The sequence below is a fragment of the Eulemur rufifrons genome, chromosome 1, assembly GCF_041146395.1.
Source record: "Eulemur rufifrons isolate Redbay chromosome 1, OSU_ERuf_1, whole genome shotgun sequence".
NCBI classification, from domain to species: Eukaryota; Metazoa; Chordata; class Mammalia; order Primates; family Lemuridae; genus Eulemur; species Eulemur rufifrons.
The window spans coordinates 433529-456918 of NC_090983.1; the positions used below are offsets into that span (position 1 = coordinate 433529).

Here is a 23390-nt window from a genome sequence, read left to right on the forward strand (position 1 = left end):
CCTTCCACCAAAGTCAGTTTGGGAGTTTTCCCAGTTGTCAGGTATGTCTGTTTCAGTTACACATTCTGGAACTACAGAGATGACCACAGAAGGGGTCTGTGGACCCCCTTTTTTTTTTTTTTTTTTTTTTTGAGACAGAGTCTTGCTCTGTTGCCCAGGCTAGAGTGAGTGCCGTGGCGTCAGCCTAGCTCACAGCAACCTCAAACTCCTAGGCTCAAACAATCCTTCTGCCTCAGCCTCCCAAGTAGCTGGGACTACAGGCATGTGCCACCATGCCCGGCTCATTTTTTCTATATATATTTTTAGTTGTCCATATAATTTCTTTCTATTTTTTAGTAGAGACGGGGTCTCGCTCTTGCTCAGGCTGGTCTCGAACTCCTGACCTCCAGCGATCCACCCGCCTCGGCCTCCCAGAGTGCTAGGATTACAGGCGTGAGCCACCACGCCCGGCCTGTGGACCCCCTTAATGCTCCTTATCACAAGACCATCAGCCCTCACTCTCCAGGCCAGTGGCATCTCAGACCTCTGAATTAGTAACAATTCAGAACCAATAAAGATTACCACCTGCCCCACCCCACCCCCAGGGCACCATCCCCCTAGCAAACAGCTGCAAATACCCTGGAGAATGCTTGGAGAAAAACAGGCTACACTGAGCCCGGCTGGGAAATAAATTTTTGTCAAGCCCTCCCCTGTCCGTTGTTTTGCGATCACAGCCCAAGCAGACTAGGACAGCTTCCAGAGGGGTGTCGATACCCATGCAAGTCCTGGAGGCAACCCTTCCATTCCAGAGAAAGCACAGCACACCTTTATAAAGCAACCTGCACGTTCTCACTGATGCACACACCTTTCTTGTGAGCACACGCCAAGCTTGGGGATCAGCTTCTTTTTTTTTTTTTTTTTTTTTTGAGACAGAGTCTCACTCTGTTGCCCGGACTAGAGTGAGTGCCGTGGAATCAGCCTAGCTCACAGCAACCTCAATCTCCTGGGCTCAAGCGATCCTCCTGCCTCAGCCTCCCGAGTAGCTGGGACTACAGGCATGCGCCACCATGCCTGGCTAATTTTTTCTATATTTGTTTAGTTGTCCAGCTAATTTCTATTTTTAGTAGAGACGGGGTCTCGCTCTTGCTCAGGCTGGTCTTGAACTCCTGAGCTCAAACGATCCACCCGCCTCGGCCTCCCAGAGTGCTGGGATTACAGGCGGAGCCACTGCGCCCAGTCGGGGACCAACTTCTGATGCTGCGACATAGCTGAGGCCCAGCGCTGGCCACCGACCCTCCTGAGCACCCACCCAGGCCACGGCTGGGTGAAGTGGGCTTGGAGAAGCCCCTAACAACTCTCCTCCAATCACTGCACATCCCCTTGAAAACTCAACGTAAGGTATGCTTATCTCTGGGCACAACACTGAAATTTTACACCGGTTTCCCAAAATGATGTACTTTCAAACGTTTGTTCCAAAAAATACTTTATTTATTAAACAATATATCCATAATCTGTAACATGATCCAAAAATACAGATATACATCTTTACATTATTTAATAAAAAGATTTACAATACTATCTTTCCTTTACAAAGGGAACATAGACAATCCTTGAAAATAAAACGTAACATTCATGTTAAAGCTGCTCATCTTTTTGGATGAAATGTGGTTAAAGGTGAACACCACAGAATACACAGATGGGAAGAAAGAAACTTCATAAAACTTTCTCCTGAATGAGAACACTTTTCTTACATTTCCCCCGTTTTAAAATTCCTCTCAGCACAGCTAATGAAGACCAGTCACTGTCCGCTAAAAATTTAGGAAAACCTTAAATCTTCAATGCCCGTAATAAATGTCCCTCGTGGTGTTACTGTGACCCGTGGGGACCTGACCTCCCGGTCCCACGACAGGGCAGCCTCCTGGCTCTGTGGCTGTGGGGAAAAGGCTCTGGGACAGCTGTTGCTCGGAGCAGGCCCTGCCGCGGGCTCTCCCGGACAGGTCAGGAGGCCAAGCGCAGCACGGCTGCTGGGACGGGAGTGACACAGAGCTGGCCGCTGTCCCCATCCATCCCGACAAGCCCTCCCACCACCACTGGCCCACACAGCTGCTCCTGGCTGCCCCAGGCCTGCTGGAAGACGCCCGGGCCCTGCGGCCCTGGCCACGCTGGTCTCAGGGCTGCCCACCGAGGGGCCCGACCGCACAGGCAGACGGCCAGCTGCTGGGCAGCCTCCGCGGACTCCGGCTCGTGTCCGTCCCAGGCAGCGGCGCCAGCACATTCACAGATCTGAGGGACTCAGTTAACAAACCTTTTTTTAAAATGCAGCATGCCTTGTCCCAGAGGGACACTAGGGGACTTCCTCACCTCGCTGCTCTGACGCAGCACTGAGAACAGGAAGGGGACCCTGCTTCCCCTCCGTGCACGACACTCCTGCCCTCACAGGTAAACCCACGGCCCCGGAGGGAGGAGCCACGTCCTCAGCTCAGGTAAAGCTGCCAGAGCGACCCGCTGGGTCCAGCCCAGACCCCTCGACCCAGGACGGACGGGGCTGGCTCCGCAGCCACCTCCAAGGCCAGGTCTGCAGCCAGGCAGGCGTGGAGGGGGCTCTGGTCCAAGACTGAACCCCCGAACCACGGGGGCGACGCGGGGACAGTGCAAGCAGCACCATTCCGGCCGTCCCTGCGCGGGGCCGGGGCGGGCCGGGCGGCAGGACCTTCTCTCCCACCCAGACGGCCATTCCCGAGCGTCCCCCTCGCAGACGGGCCAGCAGTGGGGAAAGGCACTCGGGCAGCGTCCAAACAGCATTCCGAGGACGACTCCTAGTCAGCTCACGCTTCCGTGTTTATTCCAAAGCCGTATGCACATTGTTTTGGTGATATTATTCTAAATGGCAAAAGTAAACACTAAAAACAGGTAAGCACAGAAACTTCAAAATGAAGCCAGAAGCCACAAGGGCGCTGACGGGGACGAGCAGGTGGAACGAGCTCCCGTGAGGCCAGCGTCCCTCCCGGGCAGCGAGGCCGGAAACCACCCCGACAAACGCACCTCTCCCCGCGCCCGTCCGAGGCGAATGTTAAATTAGCTCCTACAGAACCTCAGGCACCGCCCGGCACAAGCTCTCCACACTTACCGATCCCTCTCCACAAAAGATGGTAAAAGAGTGAAGAAAAAAATTTTTCCACAATTTATTCTCTACGATCTTCAAACACCCGTGTTAATAAAAAGCTGTTATTAAAAAGGAAATAAACCACGTCGCTAGTTTCACGGCCATGGCTGAGACTGAGGTGAGACCTTCCGAGCGGCTGGACGGCGCCTGGGAGCCGACAGGGATGTGAGCTGCAGCAGCTGCCGAGCACCCACCCGCCCTGCCCCACCGGCCGCCTGGGGGGCCTGCACGTGCCCACTGACCCCCGCAGGCCCGAGAGCAAGCCCACCCCTCGCTCGCGCCAGGGGAAGGGCGGGCAGCCTGTGTGGCCGGAGACTGCTGGGGACGGGCCGTGCCTGTCCTCGGATGTGCTCTGGCGGGAGCGGCCCAGATCCCAGCGCTTCACAGGTCCCCTCCGTGCTGCTTCCCGTCCTGGCGGAACGCTAGGGAACAGGAGGGAAGACGGGTCTGGCCGTCAAGGACCAGCCCACCACGCCAAGGCCCGCGGCGTACAGACGAGACTTTTCCTAACTGGGAACTTCACGCCTCAGTTCTCTCACTTCTCTCTCAGTTCTCTCCTCTTCTGGGGTGAGGACAGACCCCGAGGGATCCCTACCTCCCCCGCTCGCAGGCCGAGGATTCGGGAGTCCAGGACGCTGGCACACACACGTGTCCCAGACCGACGTATGCACTGTACCCACTTACTACCGAAAAGATGATTGAAAGCCGTTTGGTGGATGCTGATTAAACAAAAAGTACACGCTAGTTCCCTAACTTCGCTGCACAAGCACTACTGCGGCACGACAAATTCACAAGCCGCGTCGCGCCACGGCCGTCCCGGACGCTGCTGCTCACGGGCAGCGTGCGGTCGGCTCCCACGGGACCGGACTCACGTCACGGACACACAGACCCACAATCGTCATGCAATCACAATAATCTCATCTTCACAGTAAAAACGTCAGGAATGCCCAGAGCAACGGAGCGTCAGCCCGGCCGTCACGCGTCTCTTGTTGGTGCTGGTCGTGGTCACCGACAGCCGTTGGCTAACGCAGAGCCGTTTCCTCGGGAAGGCGACCCCCAGGGCAGGACGGGAGTCCGAGCTGGAAAGGCAGCGCTCGGTGAGGCTGAGGCCGCCTGCTCCCGAGAGGGGCCCCAGCCCTTCCCAGGCACGTCGGAGGCGTCCGCACCACGGTCCAGGGTCGCCGGAATCGGCATCGGAGCTGAGCGCTCAGGGGCCGCCCAGCAACCGAGGCACTGGCCCCACGCACGTGAGTGACAGGTGTGCTTACGGCGGCGTCAGGGTGCGCGGAGCCCCGAGCTGCACAGAACGGTCCTGGGAAACTCCTCAGACTGCACGCACTGACCGCGCCAGCTGCGAAGGGGTGGCAGTGTACCGGGTTAAAAAGTCTCCACCGCGCCGAGGCTGCGCCTGCCGCCGCGTCCCCGCGTCCCCGCGTCCCCGCGGGCTCGCTCAGCACCTGCCGCGCTCGGTGGGGGGTCTGTATAAAACGTCACAGGAATAGAGTCACTGTGGCAAGTCCCTGTAAGATCACTGCCCTGTGCACACAGGGCGTGGTGGCTTCTTGCCTTAGGAAACATCAGAGTTACAACTGGCCGTTGAGTTCTTAAATACCCATCGCACAAGGTAGCTTTGAAATGCAGGAAATATTGCAGCGCGGATGAGGGGCCTGTCGGCTTCTCTTCTGAGCCGCAGGCGGCGTCTCCTTACTTCTTCTTCCGCTTCTCCTGGACGCACCGCGGACAGAACCTGCGGCGAGGAAGGCACAGTGAGTGACGCCTTTCGCGCCGTCCCCCAGCACTCGGGACTCCCAGGTCCCCCTGCGCACATCCCCCAGAGCTGCCGGGCGCTGGTGAGACAGCACTGGACGGCGGGCACCAGCGGGCACTCTGCCCTCACACTCACGCGTCCCCCCGACCACGCGGGCTGCTCTTCCCCGGCCGCCACCGTGGCCGGAGTCCGTGGGGTCGGGTGGTGCAGAGCTCACGCGCGTGGGGTGGGCCGGGCGGGCCGACGGACCCCAGGCCCCGGCAGCCCCGCGCTGGGCTGTGGAACCTGCGTGTTTCGCAAGGGCTCCCTGACGATTCCGGGCCGAGCACGTTCCGGAGCCTCGGACACGGGCGGCTCCTCAACAGTCCTGGACAACAGCAGCCGCTCCTGACACAAGGGGACATTCTAGTAGGTTCCCCAGGCGGGAGGCGGCTGATGTGCATGCCACGGACACACCACAGCAAACATGACCTCCCGCCAGGCACGAGGCTGAGCCCAGGGCCCTCGGCCCTAACACTCTCCGACAACCGGGAGCCCCAGGCCTGGGCTGCAGCACTGTGTCCGCCAAGAGAGCGCAAATCTTGGGGAACAGGAGAGCAGCCTGAACGCTCAGTGATCCATGGAAAGGTCACAAAGGAGCCTCCATGTCCCTCCACGCCCCTCCACGCCCCGTGTCCTGCCCTGGCCCGGCTCCCGTGCGTGGGACAGCCGGCCTCTCTTCCCAGCGCCCCCCACACTGGGGGGCAACTCAAACTCGCCAGATTCAGTCTCGAATCAGACCTCCCTACGTCCATTCTCAGCACATACAAATAAAACCACTTTGGTCTTCATGCAAATGAAGTCCTAGGAAGGACAGTACCGTGCCGGCCAAACGCAAGGAACCAGGCAACGGCGCAGCCCGCCCGGCCCCTAGGGACAGCCCCGGGCACGGCCGCGGGCCCACACCCTGGCTCAGCGCTCCGTCCCCTCTCTCCTCAAAACCTCCCTCGGGGACAAGAGCCGTCACTGCTCACTTAAGAGATGTGTGTCCCTTGCTCGAGTCAGGATGGCTGGTTTTCAGGAAGGTGACATAAATGTAATGACACAAACGTAACAAATGCAGTCCTGGGGCAGGTGGGCGCAGACCACCCTCTGCAGGCACAGGTGGGCACAGACCACCCTCTGCAGGCGCAGGTGGGCGCAGACCACCCTCTGCAGGCGCAGCCCGGGCGCCAGGGCCAGCGCCGAGGGGCGGGGGGTGGAACCACAGCCGCACCCACAGCCGCCAGCCCGCCTTGCCCGAGTGGCAGGAAGCGCAGGCGCAGCCACCGGGTCCCACCGGGTCCCGCCACGCCCGGCTGCTGCCCCTCAGCACCGCCACGCTGCCCGGTCCCGGCCACCCACCGCCTTCTGGGGGGAGCAGCCCGACGCCCGACAGGCTGGAAGAAAACGGAGCGGGCACCCCCGTACTGACCATTTTCCTTTGGGCTTCGTGGTGAGGTCCACACAGGCAAAGTGAAACCACTCGATCGGACACTGCAAGGCAAAGCGAGAAGCCACCGTTAGCGCCTCTTGTCTTCTGCACTCGAAGCACAGAAAACGCCAACAGCCCCGCCCGACCCCACGAGACCCTGCCCAGGGCACACGCGTCCCACGGGCCACACGGCCTGTGACGGCACCCGCACACTCACGTCTGGGTTGTCACAGCCGATCATCTCCCCGTAGGAGACCTGGTGGCACAGGCAGTACGTGGGCTCGTTGGGGTCCACAGGCATGTCCAGCACGTCGGACGGGTGCACAGACAGGATGGTTTCCGTGAACTCCGACCTGGGGGGCACAGACACCACTGGAGGGCACAGCGGCAGAGCCGGGCGGGCGGCGCAGCGGCAGAGCCGGGCGGGCGGCGAGGCCGGCCCTGCTGCCTCTGGGCCAAGGTTCCCCCACCCCAAAACCAAGGAGGTGATTTTTCCAAGGGGCAGATCTGTGAGGCGCTCTGAGCTACTCTTCGTGAATAAACGTGCTTCCGTCGTCCTTGCTTAGAAACTGACGTGTCAATGATTCCCGAGCCCCTGACTGCGGACGTTCCCCCACTGAGCATCCCCTTCAGGGACGTCTTCCTCGCGAGTCGAACATTTCCAATCAAACCCTCAGTGACCCCTGGGACCAAGCAACGTTCTCCTAAGGATTTATAGTAAGAAACTAGGACGTGGCCGGGCATGCTGGCCACGCCTGTCATCCCAGCTACTCGGAGGCCGAGGCAGGAGGATCCCTTGAGCCCAGGAGTTGAGGCTGCAGGAGCTGTGATGACGCCGCTGCACTCAGCCTGGGCAGTCAGTCAGACGTGGGCAGAGAGATTTCGCTAGAAACCATTTACCACAAAACTCGAGAAGCAGCAGGGGCAGCAGGGGCGCAGGGGTGGCGCCCCCACGGCCACTTGGACGGGACGCGGCCAGGGCACACAGGCACCTGGGAGGCTGCAAAGCGCAAGGCTCACCGCACAGCGTCGGGGTCCTGTCTCACTCTGGGCTCGCGAAGCCACCCTCGCCTCGTCCCTCCGCAAGCCTTCTGGGTGCCCCTCCCCTCTGAGTGTCTCTCCAAGGCCCCCGGCCGCCCCGGGGCCGGCAGACTCCACCGCCCACCAGCGGACAGCTGACATCTGCGAGAACCCGCGTCCCAGCCCGGCCAGCTGCCAGGCGGCCGGCACAGCCACCGCGCTGGACTCGCCCTCCCCCCCCGGAACAGCCAGAGCGTCCTGTGCCCAGGCCCACCGTGCGTCTGCTCGGACCTCCCCCCCAAATCCACCAAGCAGCAGCTGCCCCTCCCTCCCTGGAGCCGTCACCCCAGCCCGGCCTGCAGCAGGGGCCACCCCCGCCCACACTGCTCCACGGCCCACAGCGCCCGTCCCCGCAGCTGAAACTCCGCCCTGCCCAGCCCCCCTCAACCCCCGGCCCCCCCCAACCCCCGGCGCCCCCCAAACCCCGGCCCCCTCAACCCCCGGCCCCCCCAAACCCCGGCCCCCTCAACCCCCGGCCCCCCAAACCCCGGCCCCCCCAACCCCCGGCCCCCTCAACCCCCGGCCCCCCCCAACCCCCGGCGCCCCCCAAACCCCGGCCCCCTCAACCCCCGGCCCCCCCCAATCCCCGGCCCCCCAACCCCCGGCCCCCCCCAAACCCCGGCCCCCTCAACCCCCGGCCCCCCCCAATCCCCGGCCCCCCAAACCCCGGCCCCCCCAAACCCCGGCCCCCCAACCCCCGGCCCCCCCCAAACCCCGGCCCCCTCAACCCCCGGCCCCCTCAACCCCCGGCCCCCTCAACCCCCGGCCCCCTCAACCCCCGGCCCGCAGCCGGCGGCCACCACCACCCACCACCACCGTCCGCACCTCGGACCTGGGTGGAGACTCTGCCTGTTTGAAAGGCAATTCATTCTGTCGTATTTCCGATTTTTTAAATAAACTTGCAGGACGGAGAGCACATTCCCGTCAGTGCAGGAAGAGAGGAATCTTCCCCAACCCGCGCCCCAGCCCGGGAACACGTATCTGCCTATGAAGATGCCGGTTCAACTGGGGACGTGGCCGGGCAGACAGACCGTCACCACCAGAGAGAGATGAAACATCGGGGCCCGGAGGGAGCGACGCCCACCCTTCCCCCGAGTGCCCGTCTGAGGCTCCCGCGCCTCTGCAACCACACGCGTGTGCGTGTGCGCCTGGGCCCAGCAACGCACCGGACTGCCTGTGGCTTAGGCGCCACCCAGGGGGCTCCAGGGCCCGTCTGAGGCTCCACCTGCCCCCTGCTCCGTCTCCCTCTGGGAGGGACACGGTCCGCGCTTTACGCCTGACGTCCTAAGTGTCACAGAAGTGTGTCCGAGTCCGGATGTGCTGCCGATGCTGCTTCCAGGCAGCAGCCGCGCGTGGCCCTTCCGGCGAGAAAGCCGTTTCCTCTGCTTGTCCTGAGAAGCGCCCGTGAGCAGCGGGAGGCGGCCCTGCCCTCCAGGCCCACACGGCTCAGCGGGGCGCCCTCCTCAGTCTCCCCCACGCTCCGTCCCCTGCAGGCTCCACGCGGCCACCCGTGCCTGTGCCCATGGGGCCCCCAAGCTGGCACTTGACCCGCATCCATCAGAACCGCCAGGTTCACGGGCGCCGGCCAGATCTGGGGGAGTGGGAGGGGCTGAGGGGTAGGAGACCCCTAGCAAGGATGCTCCGACAGCTGAGCCCGGCGTGGAGCCCTGGGCATCGCGGCCGCACCACCCAGCCCGCAGTCCCACCCCAGGGCTCCGTGGTGCCGTCACGCACAGAGGCAGACAGGACGTCTCGGGCAGGCCAGGTGCCACTGACTCACACTGGCCCCACTGGCCACAGAGGTGTCCTCCACGCCAGTCCCTGGGCACAGCGGCCCCGCGCCGGGCAGTGCCAGGGAGCCTGCCACGCCTCCCCCACGTGCCTCCCAGCACCCCAGGCGGCACTGCTGGCGGCTGGGTGCGCCCAAACGTCGGGATCCCAGGGGCTTCAGAGGACACGTCCCCTTCATCCACACACGCGTGTCCTGCCCTGCCAGAGAGCAAGACTGGGACAGCCATGGTGTCCTCAGTTCACAGGACCTCCCGGACAGGAAGCAGGACGTCTGTGGGCTCTGGCCGCCCTGCGCCCCCCGGACCTGCAGGGAGCAAGGTCACGGGGACGGGATCGAGCACCTCCCAGTCTCGGGCGGGAAGACAGAACCTGCCAGGAAGCAGCAGGGACGGTGCAGCTGCACCACCGCAGGGGCAGCCGTGGGACCCGCCGCGTCCGCGGGGACGAGACGTGCGAGCTCCAGGCCCAGCGGCAGGCAGGCTCCTGCACACACTCCTGTCCTCGGAGCCATGCCGCGCACATCCCCCGCAGCGGGCCCGGGGCGGGGTCCACCCGTCAGTTTCCCAGGACACGCCCCCTAGCCACCAGCACCGTCCCTGTGTCCCTGCCCAGCGCCCTGGACACGGTGCCAGATTCAGAGCAGGCCTCTCTGGCCCGTCTGGCGTCTGTGCAATAGGACAGCAGCCACACGGCCACCCAGGGCACACGGACGACACGGATTTGCACAGAAGCGCTAGGGCAGCCCGCTAGCCACAGGGGACTGCGGTCCTCGCCACCCGTGACCGTCCCTTCTCATCTGCCTTCAGACAGCAGCGGCAGCACCGTGCGCAGCGCACGGCTTCTGTCGGGCCAGGACAAGCTCCCGACGTGTTTGCGGAGACGGGTCCGAGATGCCCCCGCGGCCCCCACGGTCCCTGGAGCCCGGCCGGGCCCTCAGGGAGGACACGCCCAGCACACGGACCCGGGGCTGCCCGCACCACCGCGCAGACCCCAGCGTCTGCAGTCTCCTGCCGAGGACGCCCTTGAGGACAGCTCGTTCCTGCGGCAGAGGTGACAAGAACCACTCCCACTCGAGGCACAGCCAGCCTGTGGCCTTGGGGTCCGAGGGGGAAGGCGCAGGAGACGCAGGGCGCTGTGGCCACCCCAAGTGAAAACACAAAACCCAACAAAGGGCAAAACCCACATTTTTAAAGGCGTGGGAGAGCTGTGGAGCAGCGAGGGCTCCGTGCCCAGGGACTGGGGGCCACACGGAGCGGGCACAGCCACCGACACTTGGGAGCCCGCACACGCGGCGGCCCTGTCCCCACAGGCGTCAGCCCGGCCCAGGGGCTGCCCGGGCTGCAGGGCAGCGGAAGGGCAGAGGGACACCCCTACAGCCTCAGGACCTGAGAACGGGCCTACTCAGACGCAGCTGCCACCTCCCGTCCGGCCTGTGCCAACTACAGAGGCAGCTGGGGCAGGAGGTGACACAGCAGAGCTGGGCATCACCAACGTGCGGTCTGAGCCCACGGCGCCTCCACGGAGGGCAGGACGGAGGCATCCTGGGTGCCCACCAAGGGCGGCTGCCCCCGAGACAGGTGGGGAAGCTCAGCCCGCCCCGACCCTGCCCTAACGCAGCTCAACCTGCGTGGACCACGCGGAGCAAACACGGCAGGGGACAGAGGAGTGGCCCTCTTCTTTCATCCCTAAGGTCAGACAGATAATAAAAAAATTATAAGACATGAAAAAAGCAGGAAAATATGACTCATAATCACATTATAAGATGTGAAAAAGGCAGGCGGTGGCCAGGCACAGTGGCCCATCCCCGTAGTCCCAGCAGGAGGCTGAGGTGGGAGGATCACTTGAGCCAGGTGTTGGAGACTAGCCTAGGCAATATAGCAAGATTCTGTCTCTAAAAAAAAAAAAAAAAAAAAATTTTTATTAAAATTACAAAAATTTTAACAAGAGACTTAAAGGACTTATCAATAAAAAGACTTCTGCTGCTGGGCATGATACAGTAACAGGAACTTGCCCTCGTACTGTGAACAACTGGGACACAAAACACAGGAAACAACTGTTTTCAGACACTGGACAAAAGGTAGCACAGGACTAAGATCTCGACAGAAGGGAAACAAACAGGAAGAGACCCACGACCACCTGGGCCTCCACCTGGAGGCACAGCCCACGCGTCCCCAGAGAGGAGACCACACACGCCCGGTGTCCTGCTGAGCTGCACCCGTGCTGGGATTTGGGGCAGAGTCCTAGGAGGAGGCAGCCGTAGGGAAAATGCTGCCCATAAACCTGCAAAGGAGCCCTCTGCGTGTGCGTGCAGGGGGAGAGAACACGGCTCAGCTGTGACGCGAACGACGCCCAGCGCTCACAGACAGGCCGGAGACATCTGAGTTCCAACAGCCAGGGCAGGGAGCTCGCGAGACACCAAGAGCACCCAGAAGAGACCGCAGGAGGGTCCTCCCCCCCCCCGCCGTGCGCGTAACCAGCCCTGGAGAAAAGCTCACCCTGACCCAGGGGCTGGCCATCTCCGCGAGCGAGGTTTTGCGGGGGCACGCCACGCCGCTCACCCACGCCTTTCTTACAGACGTGTCAGGGTTCCAACAGCAGAGCTGTGCGGTCACGACAGAGACACTGCTTGGGGCCTGCAGTCCTAAGTACTGACTGACGGGCCCCTCTATGAAGGTTTTCCACAGAGATGGAAATGAACAGGCAAAGGGCGAGATGACTCGCGAGCTGACCCCAGGCCGGGCGCAGCGATCGCCGCTCGCTGCAGCCTCCAACGCCTGGGCTCGAGCATCCTCCGCTCAGCCTCCCGGGCAGCCGGGAATGCAGGAGCCCCCACCGCGCCCCTCACAGGGCAGACCTCGAGGCAAAGCACATTACTGGGAATCGAGAGACGCTTCCTCGTGGCAAAGGAGAGGAAAAGAAGCCCCACTGTGTACGTACCAAGCAAAGCAGCATCAAAACAGACGAAGCCAAAACCGGGAGACGAACCCGTAACGAGCTGGAGATGTGAGGCCCCCTCTCTCCGCGACTGACAGAACAAGGAAACTGAACAACAGGAAGGACACAGGGGACTTGAGCAATACCGTGACCCAAGTCTTCTGACATCACAGAACACGCTACCCAACGGCAGCAAAACACACTCTTCTGAAGTTCACACGGGACAGTCAGGACAGATGACAAACTGGGCCCTAACACAGGTCTCAACTGATTTTAGAGGATTTCAACGACAATGGTCTCTGACCACAACAGACTTAAACTAAAAATTAAATTGAGAAAGTTATCTAAAAAATCACAAATTATTTGGAAACTGAGAAACATACTTCTACATAAGTTATAGGGCAAAGAAAAATCACAAAGAAAATTTTAAAATATTTTAGGCAGAATAAAAATAAAAACATAGTATCTCAAAATCTATGGAATGCAAGTAGAATAGTAATTAGAAGGAGGAATAAAAATCAACAGTCCAAGATACGTCCACGTTAGAAAGCCAGAAAAAGAAAAGTAAACCCATGTTCAGTAGAAGGAAGGAAACACAGGGTAGAAACAAATGCAACAGAGAACAAAAAATAGAGAAAACAAAGCACCAACATCAGGGCAGAAAGAGGGAGATCATCACAGATGTCGGAAGGGTAGGAATGTAGTATTAACAACTTGATGTCAAAAACAAAATCTGATAATTTATATAAAACAAATGTCTTTTTTTTTTTTTTTTTTTTGAGACAGAGTCTCACTCTGTTGCCCAGGCTAGAGTGAGTGCCGTGGTGTCAGCCTAGCTCACAGCAACCTCAGACTCCTGGGCTCAAGCGATCCTCCTGCCTCAGCCTCCCAAGTAGCTGGGACTACAGGCATGCACCACCATGCCCGGCTAATTTTTTCTGTATATATTTTAGCTGTCCATATAATTTCTTTCTATTTTTAGTAGAGATGGGGTCTCGCTCTTGCTCAGGCTGGTCTCGAACTCCTGAGCTCAAACAATCCGCCCACCTCGGCCTCCCAGAGTGCTAGGATTACAGGCGTGAGCCACCGCGCCCGGCCTAAAACAAATGTCTTGAAAGACACACGTCACCAAAACTGACCAAGAAAAACCAGCCTGAATACCCACACAACTTTACAGAAACTGAGCGCACCACCAAAATGTACGCTTAAAATATCACTTCACTGTACGTAAGTTATTCCTTAAAAAAGTTCATTTAAAAGGCTAAAAACAAAAGCAAGACTAAACTACGATATATAGAGTCTAGGAACGCACAATTAGAAGGTAAGACTATAAAAAACCACGGGAAATAAACACTACAGCAGTCTGGGTCACGTGTGGTTGGGGACAGAGAGAGGAGGCAGCCACTTGGACGGGACGCACGGACGGGCTTCTCCCAACAGAGCTGGTCACCACCTAACCAGCTGCTGGTCACCACCTAACTAGCTGCTAGTCACCACCTAGCTGCTAGTCACCACCTAACTAGCTGCTAGTCACCAAGATGTTCACCTCACCACAATTCCTTAAACTATGTTTGTTCTGTGTAGTTTTTGTCTCTGCGTATAACTTTACAAAAGTGTTGTTTTACTTAAAGATAAAAGTGCAAACACCAGGTTTCAGAACCGAAACTTTTCCCTTTTTGGTCAAGAAAAGCTAACTCTTCTGAGCCCGAACTGTCTGAAGCGTCTGCAGAGAGGCGACCTGGCATTCTGCCATTTCCTCTGTGGCCTAAACGTCGCCTCCAGGAGGCAACGCTGCAAAGCCCTCTCGGGGAGGCTGTCAGCGCGAGAACGCCTGAAATAAAGTATCTCGCAGAAGTTCCAGGTAAATGACATGTATATTTAATAAATGCGGTCACACAATTTAACAATGAATAGATGCAAAATATATATTTATATATAAAATAATTGAGAAATATATATAAAAACTCAAGCTACGTAAGGAGCGGCTTAGACTGAACTCTGTCGACTCGCGCGCACCCTCCTCCTGCCGCCAGGGCTGCCCCCGGGCTGCGCGGACCGACCGGCGCTGGCGGCGGCTCCCGGTGCAAGCCCAGCCCTGCGGCAGCAGCTCTCAGCCCGGGCAGGTCCCTGTGACACTGACACGCCATGCCGGTGACAACGGCACGCCCCTCACGGGCTACGGGAGGACGGGCTGACTCAGCAGGTGCGGAGCAGATCGAGCCCCCCCAGCACCCGGCGGCACCCAGGGGCCGCCCGTGTCCGCACGCCCTGAGTGGACGCCGTCGGGTGTGCTCCTGGGGGAAGGGGGCCTCTTACCCTGCTTTATGCTTCTTTTTCTTTGGAGTGTCCTCCTCCGACGCCCTCCTGCCTCGGCCACGGGACCCTCTTTTTTCTTTCTGACCCCGACCTTCTGGGAAAAAAAAAAAAAAAAAAAAAAAAGACCCAGATTACTGTCACAGAATTCAGGAACGCAAGACAAGATCTGCCCAGACGTGGTATTTACCATGCTATGCCCAATGTCTATTGGCAACATTCTTCAAAACCCCAGTTAACAGGGACGGAATGCGGGAAAAATTAACAGACTTGCTTTTCAGCCCGCGCCCCCCGGAGCCCTCGAAGTCGCTGCCCTCCATCTTGTCCTTCAGGTCGGCCTCGAAGCGCGCCAGGTCCGCGTCCAGCCTGCGGATGTGCTTGTCCACCTGCAAGAGCAGACACAGAGTCTTACTTCAAAACAAAAGCAAATCCCCTCGGAGCTCGCAAACGCACGGAGGGAGCACTTCCTCGCCCTTTAACCGAGCCTTCGATTAACAAAAGCTCTACTGAGACCAGACCCACTCTTTGAAAGTTCACGCGAGGGCCTTGTTTTTTTCTGCCTATTTTGACAGAATAAACCCTACTGAGGGAAAAAACGTAAGAGAAGGCAACAATGAGAGTCAGAGTAGTGAGAGGCATGGAGTAAAGGTTGGGGACATCTGGTAACGGAATCCTAATTTAAACTGGGACCAGGCACAGAGGCACACCCTGCAGTCCCAGCTGAGGCGGGAAGATCACCGGAGCCCAGGAGTTTGAGGCAGCCTGGGCAACATATCAAGACCCCATCTCTAAAAAAAACAAAAATTTAAAGACCAGATTGGTTCTTAAAAGAATAACCAAAAACAAAAAAGAAAACAGAAGGTTACTCTTTGCTTTAGGACAGGACCAGCTGGGAGAAAGAAGAAATAGACGAAACGTGGTCACAGGACCAAGCAGGAGATGACCGCCGAGTCACTCAGAGGGGACAGGCTCCTGCAGAGCGACCCCAGGGGCCCTGCTCTCGGTCCGGCTGGCTCGTGGCAGCCAGCACTGCGAGGGCACGTCCGCAGAGCAGCACCCGCACCCTCTCGTCCGAATAAACGAGTTTGAAAGCTCACTGTGCGTCGGGGGCAGCTGTCTCCGTCTCCGTGACAACCAACCAAAGCTAACCTTTCAGAGAACAGCCTGCCTGCTCTGGCGACGTGGCAGTTTGGGGCATCAGCATCCCACACGTGAGCACTAGGTTCCCCTCGAGTATTTCAGGTCTCAGGGACATCACAGGGCAATGGCTTGGTGCCCCGACCTGAGCCCCGAGTAAAACAGACTTGGGAGGAAACTGGACCAAAAAATCTAGTTTATCTAAAGCTGACAAAACCAAATATTGGAAAAATACATAAAGACAAATGGCTCTCCCAACCAAATGAACAAACAAAAAGGGCCCATAAAGAAAAAAAAGAAAACACAGAAATAGTCCCAGCTGAAGAATATCCCTGATCCCTAATCTATACTTTATCTAGAAGAATCGCCCAATCAAAGACAGACTTCCACCTCAGATGCACCCGTTTCTTCTTTTTGAGACAGGGTTTCCGCAGTCTCCCGGGCTGCAGTGCAGGGGCATCAGCGCAGCTCACTGCAGCCTCAAACTCCTGGGCTCCAGCGATCCTCCTGCCTCAGCCTCCTGAGTAGCTGGGACTACAGGAGCCACCACATCCAGCTAATTCTTTCTATTTTTAGTAGAGACGGGGTCTCGCTCTTGCTCAAGCTGGTCCTGAACTCCTGAGCTCACGCCATCCTCCTGCCTCGGCCTCCCGGAGTGCTGGGATCGCAGGCCTGAGCCACCGCGCCCGGCCAACGCACCCATCTCCGAGGAGCTTTTCCCTGTTGTGGCACGAAAGGCAGGGGTGAGTGCCTGCGGGAAGAGGCCCGGGCCCCGCCCCTCCTCACCATCTCGTAGGTCTGCATGGCCAGCTGCACCTTGTCGTCGCTGTACTCCTTGCACTTGCTGTAGGCGCTCTGGATCTTCTGCAGGTGCTCCACCCGCTGGTCTGGGGACAGGGTCTTCACCCTGGAGATGTACTCCGCAGCCAGGATGTCGATCTCGGCCTTCTTATCTGATGGAGAAACGGGTCAGAAGCCAGCCCTGCACAAGACACCAGGCTGGCAACGAATAAAGGCTGACAACACCAAGTTGTGGCAGAGACGCGACCGACACGGACTCAGGCTCTACTGGCGGGGGCACACGTGGGCACAACCGTTCTGTGCAGACAGCCTGGTGCCCTGTGGACGTACACACTCCACAGCAGGGCACCTTGCCCAGGCCACGCCCACCTCACGACTGCTGTCCAGCACGCGGCGACCGTGCCCTCACGCACCGTTTGAGTAAGTGGTTATGTGGTCGCCCTACCTATGACCTGGCATACTACTCTTAGTCACACGCCCTGAAGAAGTCGGAGTGCGCAGGCACCCAGATACACACGGGAAAACATTCGTAACAGCAGGAAACAGCCCTAACGTCCAACCCACAGTAAAACCGACGAGCTGTCATCCACTCACACGACACAATGCCACCCAGCAACAAAGAGACTGCGGTGCAGCTGCTCACAACATGTGGCTCAATCCCACAGAGGTGATACTGAGCAAGAACAGCAAGACAGAAAGGAAGACAAACTGCAGGATTCCATTAAAACCAAGGGTAGGAACACACAACTCTCAACTCCTTGGTTTAGAGAGGTGCGAACACTATTGCTGGAGGTGGTGAAGGACTATCGCCAACTCAGGGTGGTGGCCCCTTGGAAGGGGAGGGATGTCATGACTCGGAGAGTCACACAGGCTTCTAGGATTTCTCCATCTGAGCAGTGAACAACTTCACCTGGTAACATCTGTTAAGCAATCTACAAACGCTTTATGCTTATTTATGAACGTATGCTATAGTTCACAAGCAAAAACCAGTCTCTATGTTCCCTAGCCAACATGCTGGACCTGAGTAAAAAATTCAGCTATTCCAATCCTGCAAAAACTGTGCCCAACACAATGAATGAAAAACCTCCCACACCGAAACACGTCATTATAAAATTTAAACTCTCAGGGATAAACAGAATATACCAAAAGCTTCTGAGTAAGAAAAAGGAAACAGACCACACGTATAAAGGAGACGGCAAACTATTTCTCAACAGCAACACGGAAGCTCGGCGACGCGGCAGCCAGGCCTTCGACACAGAAAACGACGCCAGCGAGGACCTCTATGCCCAGCCAAACTGCCAACCAATACGAGGCTGCAACAAACACATTTCAGACATGCAAGTTACAAGAAATGTATCTTTCCGTGTACCTTTTTTCAGGAAGCTACCAGAGGAAAGGCTCCACCAAAACAAGGGAGCAAATAAAAAAAAGAGGATATATAAGATCCAGGGTACAGGATCCCACACTCAACAGGGGTCACGGGAGATCCCAGGACAGGCCCAGGGCAAGAACTGTGCAGCAGGCCTAGACACAGTCGGGACAGAGGGCAGGTCACCTGAAGGTCAGGCCACAGGGAAAAGCCCTTGGAGGTGGGAGACAGGGAGGGTGGAATATGGAAAACAAAGCCAACAAACAAGGCAATCAGTAACTGCAAAAAGAATGAAGTGATTCAAAAAGGTCACATGACTCAGTTTTAAACTACCTGTATGGGCGGCCGCCCGGGTAGGAACACCAGCACTGGTCTGACCACCAAGTCTAACACACGACACGTGAGACCCGAGGAGGGGTGTGTGTGCACGAGCTTGGGGGGCGACTGGAGAAACACATCTGCACTTGCCGTGACACACGAGAATAAGTCAAGCCCAAACTGACAGGAAGTAAGAACTAGCAGGCCGGGCGCGGTGGCTCACACCCATAATCCCAGCACTCTGGGAGGCCAAGGCAGGAGAACTGCTTGAGCCAGGTGTTCAAGACCAGCATGGGCAACATAGCAAGACCCGTCTCTACAAAAAATTTAAAAATCGGCCAGGCACACTGAAGTGCCTCTGTAGTCCCAGCTACTTGGGAGGCTGCAGCAAGAGGAACACTTGAGCCCAGGAGTTCAGGGATGCAGTGAGCTATGACCACACCACTGCACTCCAAACATCTCTAAAAAAGAAAAAAGAAAAAAGAATTAGCAACAAAAATATGTTGTTCAGAAATAGGGAGTTAAATTAAATACCAAGAGGCCAAAAGGACCATCTAACATTTTAAACTACTAACGCACTTTGAAAATAAAAAAATCTGGCCAGGCGCGGTGGCTCACGCCTGTAATCCTAGCACTCTGGGAGGCCGAGGCGGGTGGATCGCTCAAGCTCAGGAGTTCGAGACCAGCCTGAGCAAGAGCGAGACCCCGTCTCTACTAAAAATAGAAAGAAATTATATGGACAACTAAAATATATATATACAAAAAATTAGCCGGGCATGGTGGCGCATGCCTGTAGTCCCAGCTACTCGGGAGGCTGAGACAGGAGGATCCCTTGAGCTCAGGAGTTTGAGGTTGCTGTGAGCTAGGCTGACGCCACGGCACTCACTCTAGCCTGGGCAACAGAGTGAGACTCTGTCTCAAAAAAAAGAAAAAAAGAAAAGAAAAAAATCTTAAAAGGAAACAAAAAGGCAACAAATATTTTGACTAGAAAGGATGACGGTAATAAAAATGTGACATGAAGATGTGTAACAATCCAGGAAACTAAATTTGGTTTGCAAAGTCCCAGCACTCTCTCCAAGACACTGTGTGATGCCCACAGCCCAGGGCGAGGCCACAGCCCCACCACACCGGGGCCCCTCGAAGCCTTCCACGCCCACACATGCCCCTGCTGCCTCTGCCCCTGGCCTTGGGGAGCTGCCGGCCCGGCTGTCAGCGCCCCGTCCTGACTACCCTGACAGGCCTGAACCCACCTTCTGTCCTCTGGTCCAGCTCCCGCATCAGCTGGAAGTTCCTCTGAAGTTCACACGGAAGGTTCTCGATACCTAAAACACAAGACATAGAAGTCGCGTACGTCTCAGTAGCAGGGCAAGGACTGGCCTCCAAAGCTTTACACCTGAAGTTTACGGTGACAAGCCCACCCTGTCGTCTGTTTCTGTCAGGTTTAGGGGGCAGGAGGATTCAGATCTCTCTTTACGGATAGGACCAACCACACTGACACGCTTCCGAAGTTAGAAACCACCCCAGCAGACGCAGCCACACGACTCCCCCTCCCAGGCCACACCCAGCCCCTGCCCCTAGATCCCCCACCTTGGTGAGCAGCATCCTCCACGGCTCAAGCCAAAAACCTGGGGTCCTCCTTGATCTCCCCCCCTGAGAAAGAGTGCACCAGGCAGTGTAGACCACACTGCCCAGTAGAACTTGATGCAAGAATGGAAATGTTCTCTGAGCCGCCCAGTACAGTGGCTGCTGGCCACGTGGGGCTACTGAGCAGTGGAAATGAGACTGGTGCAACTGAGGGCCTCGATTTTTAATTTTGCTGAAATAGCCCCGTGGCTGGTGGCAACAATACTGGACAGTCAGCCGAGAGGACCCGGACACCCTGCTCGCCTCCCGCAGACGCCGCAGCAATCTCTTAAAACCCAACTCTAATCTGCTGCTTCAAGTCCCAGCGGCTGCCCCAGCTCGCCCAGAGGGCGGCACAGGCGCCCTACACAGCCACAGAGCAGCCCTGCGCCCTCCCCCGGCCGCTCTGCTCTGTCCAGCCGGGACTGGGCACCGCCTGCCCGCTCTCGCCCTGCCCGCTCTCGCCCTGCTGGGTTCCCTCAGGGTCCGCAGTCTTCTGTGAACTTTTTAAAAACCCATGTGCCACACCCGACGGTGAGGTGCAGGGAGACGGGGCTGGTGTCTGCTTTCCTGGCTGCTCAGCCCAATACCTGGGCGCACCAGGTGCTCAGGAGCCTCGATTCTGTGCCTTCACGCAGGTGACAGAACTCACACTGAACCCTCCTGGGGGGGGCCCGCGGGGCAGGCACCCGGACAGCAAAGGACCCCTCACACACACAGGCCCCAAGACACCAGAGCAAACGGTGCGTCCCCGTCGGGCAGGGCTGCACCCTGGTCTGCCCACGTGCCTGGGTGGCCCCCAGCTCTGAGCACCAGGCTCACTCACCACTCTGCCACCGGGGCAGGCCAGAGCGGCCCCAGGCCCGAGTGGCCGTGGTGTCCCCAGGGCAGCGGTCCCACAAGGGCACTCCAGAGCCTCCCAGCCCAAACACGACCCCCGCGACCCCCGGGCAGTCCCCACACCACACGTGGGTTCTGCCACTCCTCCGGCAGGTGGCCGTGAGCAAGCTACGAGCCGCTCCGGGCCTCGTGTCCGCGTCCCTGAGGAGTGGGAAGGAATCACCGACCCGGTTATCGGGAGGCCCGGCCGCCACCGCGCCTCACGGGGACGGGGACGAGGCGGGTCAGGCCAGGCGGGAGAGCGGCGCCCCGCAGCCCGGACGCCCGCCCTCCCCAGGTGCGGCCCACCTGCCCGGCCGGCCGGGGGCGGGCCCGAAAGGGGCGGGCCGTGTCCGGAAGCCCCGCCCCGCGCCGTCGGCCCCGCCCCGCCGTGACGCACCTGGAATTGGCGCGGCCGAGGCGCCGGCCCCCGCCCGGCCCCGCGCCCTCGCCCCCGCGCCCTCCGCGCCCCGCACGCGCACCCCGCCGCCCCGGCCCCGCCGCCTCCCCGCCCAGCCCGGTCTGCGCGGCGCGGGCGGCGCTTACTGTCCAGGTAGTGCTCCAAGTACATGGCGGTCGCCATCTTCGTCCGCGGCCGCGCTCGGGGTGCGCTCGGCGCTGGCGGGGGCGGCGCTGCCTGCTCACGCGGCGCGCGACTGGCCACGCCCCCCGGCTTCCGGTCGGCGGGGGGCGGGGCAGGCGCGGGCGGGAGGCGGGGGCTGCGGCGCGGGGTGAGGGGCGCGGGTCCGGCCAGGCCGCGGGGTAGCGGGGCCCCCGGCGGGGCGTCCCCGGCCGCACCTGCCCGGCCTGTGCCCGCGGGGCCCGGCGCCGACACGTGGGCTCGGCGGCCCTCGGCTCAGGCGCGCGCTGGGGGCCCCGCCCGCCCGGTGGCGCCCCCGCCGCGGGGAGACGTGGCGCGCAGGTGCGGGGAGACAAACGGCCACGTGAGTGGCGGCCGGGCTCACCGGCGCCCACGCTCCCCGTGTTCCCGGCCAGCTCCGCCCCCGCTCGCCGCTCGGAGGGAGCCCCGCGCTCTAGCCGGGCAGCGCCGCCCACTGCGTGCAAGGAGCGCGGGGACCCGCACCCCTGCCCGCGTGCTCGACCCCGAGACCCCGAGACTCCGCGTGGTCCGCTGCCGTCCGGCATGACCTGACCAGGGCAGCAGCACTGTCACGTTTAAAGTGCATTTTCCCCTTCTCAAACTCTTCCCCAAACCCCAAATATTGAAAAATAGCAACATTTATCGTTGCTAATTCTACATTCATTATAAAAATTCAAATCATGTAGGAACGTACAGCTCCCCACCTCCGCAGGGCCCAGGACCCATTGTCTTGTCCACTTTTGAGTCCAAACGTTAGCGGTTTGGGTGCGTCCTTCCTGGCCTTATTCGGTGCTTAATGAGATCGTGAAAGCACGTGGCTGTACACTACCCACTTTGTTGAAGTGACCACTTTTTAAAAAAATTAATAGACTAGTTTTTCCATCAGTTCTAGGTTTATCAAAAATTGAACAGAAAGCGCAGAGTTCCCGTTTACCCCCCTACACACACACACTCTGTCCCCTATTATAAACATTTTGCGTTAGTGGCGTACACTTGTTAACAGCTGATGAAAACTATTACCCAAAGTCCATCATTGACATCGGGGCTCACTGTGTGGTCCGTTCCATGGGTTTAGACCAATGCGTGCTATCAGTTATCCCGCATTACATACACCGACCATCCACCTACTCAGCCCTCTCTCCTTCCCCGCAAAACTCCTTGGCAACCACTGATCACTTTACTGTCTCGATAGTCTGCTTTTTCCAGAATGCCACGTGATGGGAACCATTCAGTATGAGTCTTTCCAGAAGGGCTTTGCTCACTAACCAATATGCATTTAAGGTTCCTCCATGCCTTTTTGTGGTTAATAGCTCATTTCTTTTCAATTTGAAAAACATTCCAATTATGGATATACCATAGTTTATCCAATTACCTATGGAAGGACATTTTGGCTGCTTCCGAATTTTGGCAATTGTGAATGGGGCTGCTGTACTCACTGGTGCACAGGTTTTCACGTGGACGTAGGGTAAATGCCGAGGAGGGCCATCACTGGATCGCGGCAAGGGTATGTTCAGTTTTGTAAGAAACTGGCAAACTGTCCTTCAAAGCGGCTGCACCATTGTGCGTTCCCACCAGGGAGTAAGCGTTCCCCTTGCTCTACATTCTTGGCTGCAGGGCCAGGGTTCTGGACTTTGGCCATTCTAATAGGAGTGTAGAGGTAGCTCACTGCTTTAATTTGCAATTCCCTAATGACATATGACCTTGGGCACTTTTCTTTTTTTTTTTTTTTTTTTGAGACAGAGTCTCACTCTGTTGCCCAGGCTAGAGTGAGTGCCGTGGCGTCAGCCTAGCTCACAGCAACCTCAAACTACTGAGCTCAAGCGATCCTCCTGTCTCAGCCTCCCGAGTAGCTGGGACTACAGGCATGCGCCACCATGCCTGGCTAATTTTTTCTATATATATTTTTAGCTGTCCATATAATTTCTTTTTATTTTTAGTAGAGATGGGGTCTCGCTCTTGCTCAGGCTGGTCTCGAACTCCTGAGCTCAAACGATCCACCCACCTCGGCCTCCCAGAGTGCTAGGATTACAGGCGTGAGCCACCACGCCCGGCCCCTTGGGCACTTTTCATATACATATTCCCCTTGCTCTACATTCTTGCCTGCAGGGCCAGGGTTCTGGACTTTGGCCATTCTAATAGGAGTGTAGAGGTAGCTCACTGCTTTAATTTGCAATTCCCTAA

General features: G+C 58.4%; 1 protein-coding gene across 5 annotated transcripts; it reads right to left on the reverse strand.

The window, feature by feature from the left end:
* Positions 1 to 1626: 1626 nt before the first annotated feature.
* ING5 (inhibitor of growth family member 5) lies at positions 1627 to 21226 on the reverse strand. Of its 5 annotated transcripts, none has more exons than XM_069466882.1 (10): positions 21155 to 21226; positions 19357 to 19428; positions 16405 to 16571; positions 14768 to 14867; positions 14485 to 14578; positions 14143 to 14159; positions 12216 to 12229; positions 6581 to 6709; positions 6364 to 6425; positions 1627 to 4889 (listed from the first exon to the last, which is right to left on the reverse strand). In XM_069466882.1, the coding sequence occupies exons 1-10, from the start codon at positions 21189 to 21191 to the stop codon at positions 4847 to 4849; spliced, it is 735 nt and encodes a 244-aa protein (XP_069322983.1). In that variant the 5' UTR covers positions 21192 to 21226; the 3' UTR covers positions 1627 to 4846. The 5 variants fall into 5 exon arrangements, with proteins under 5 accessions (XP_069322983.1, XP_069322185.1, XP_069324199.1 ...); XM_069466084.1 differs by having other exon boundaries at positions 14756 to 14867; XM_069468098.1 differs by lacking the exon at positions 19357 to 19428 and having other exon boundaries at positions 14756 to 14867.
* Positions 21227 to 23390: the final 2164 nt, after the last annotated feature.

Bases quoted from the DNA above. Each gene is read 5' to 3' on its own strand.
- ING5 (XM_069466084.1), bottom strand. From the start codon at position 21,191: ATGGCGACCGCCATGTACTTGGAGCACTACCTGGACA. The intron at 16,572-19,356 runs GTGGGTTCAGGC...TTTCTCCATCAG, and splicing joins GCTGGACCAGAGGACAGAAG to ATAAGAAGGCCGAGATCGAC. The intron at 14,579-14,755 runs GCAAGTCTGTTA...TTTTTTTCCCAG, and splicing joins CGGGGGGCGCGGGCTGAAAA to AAGGTCGGGGTCAGAAAGAA.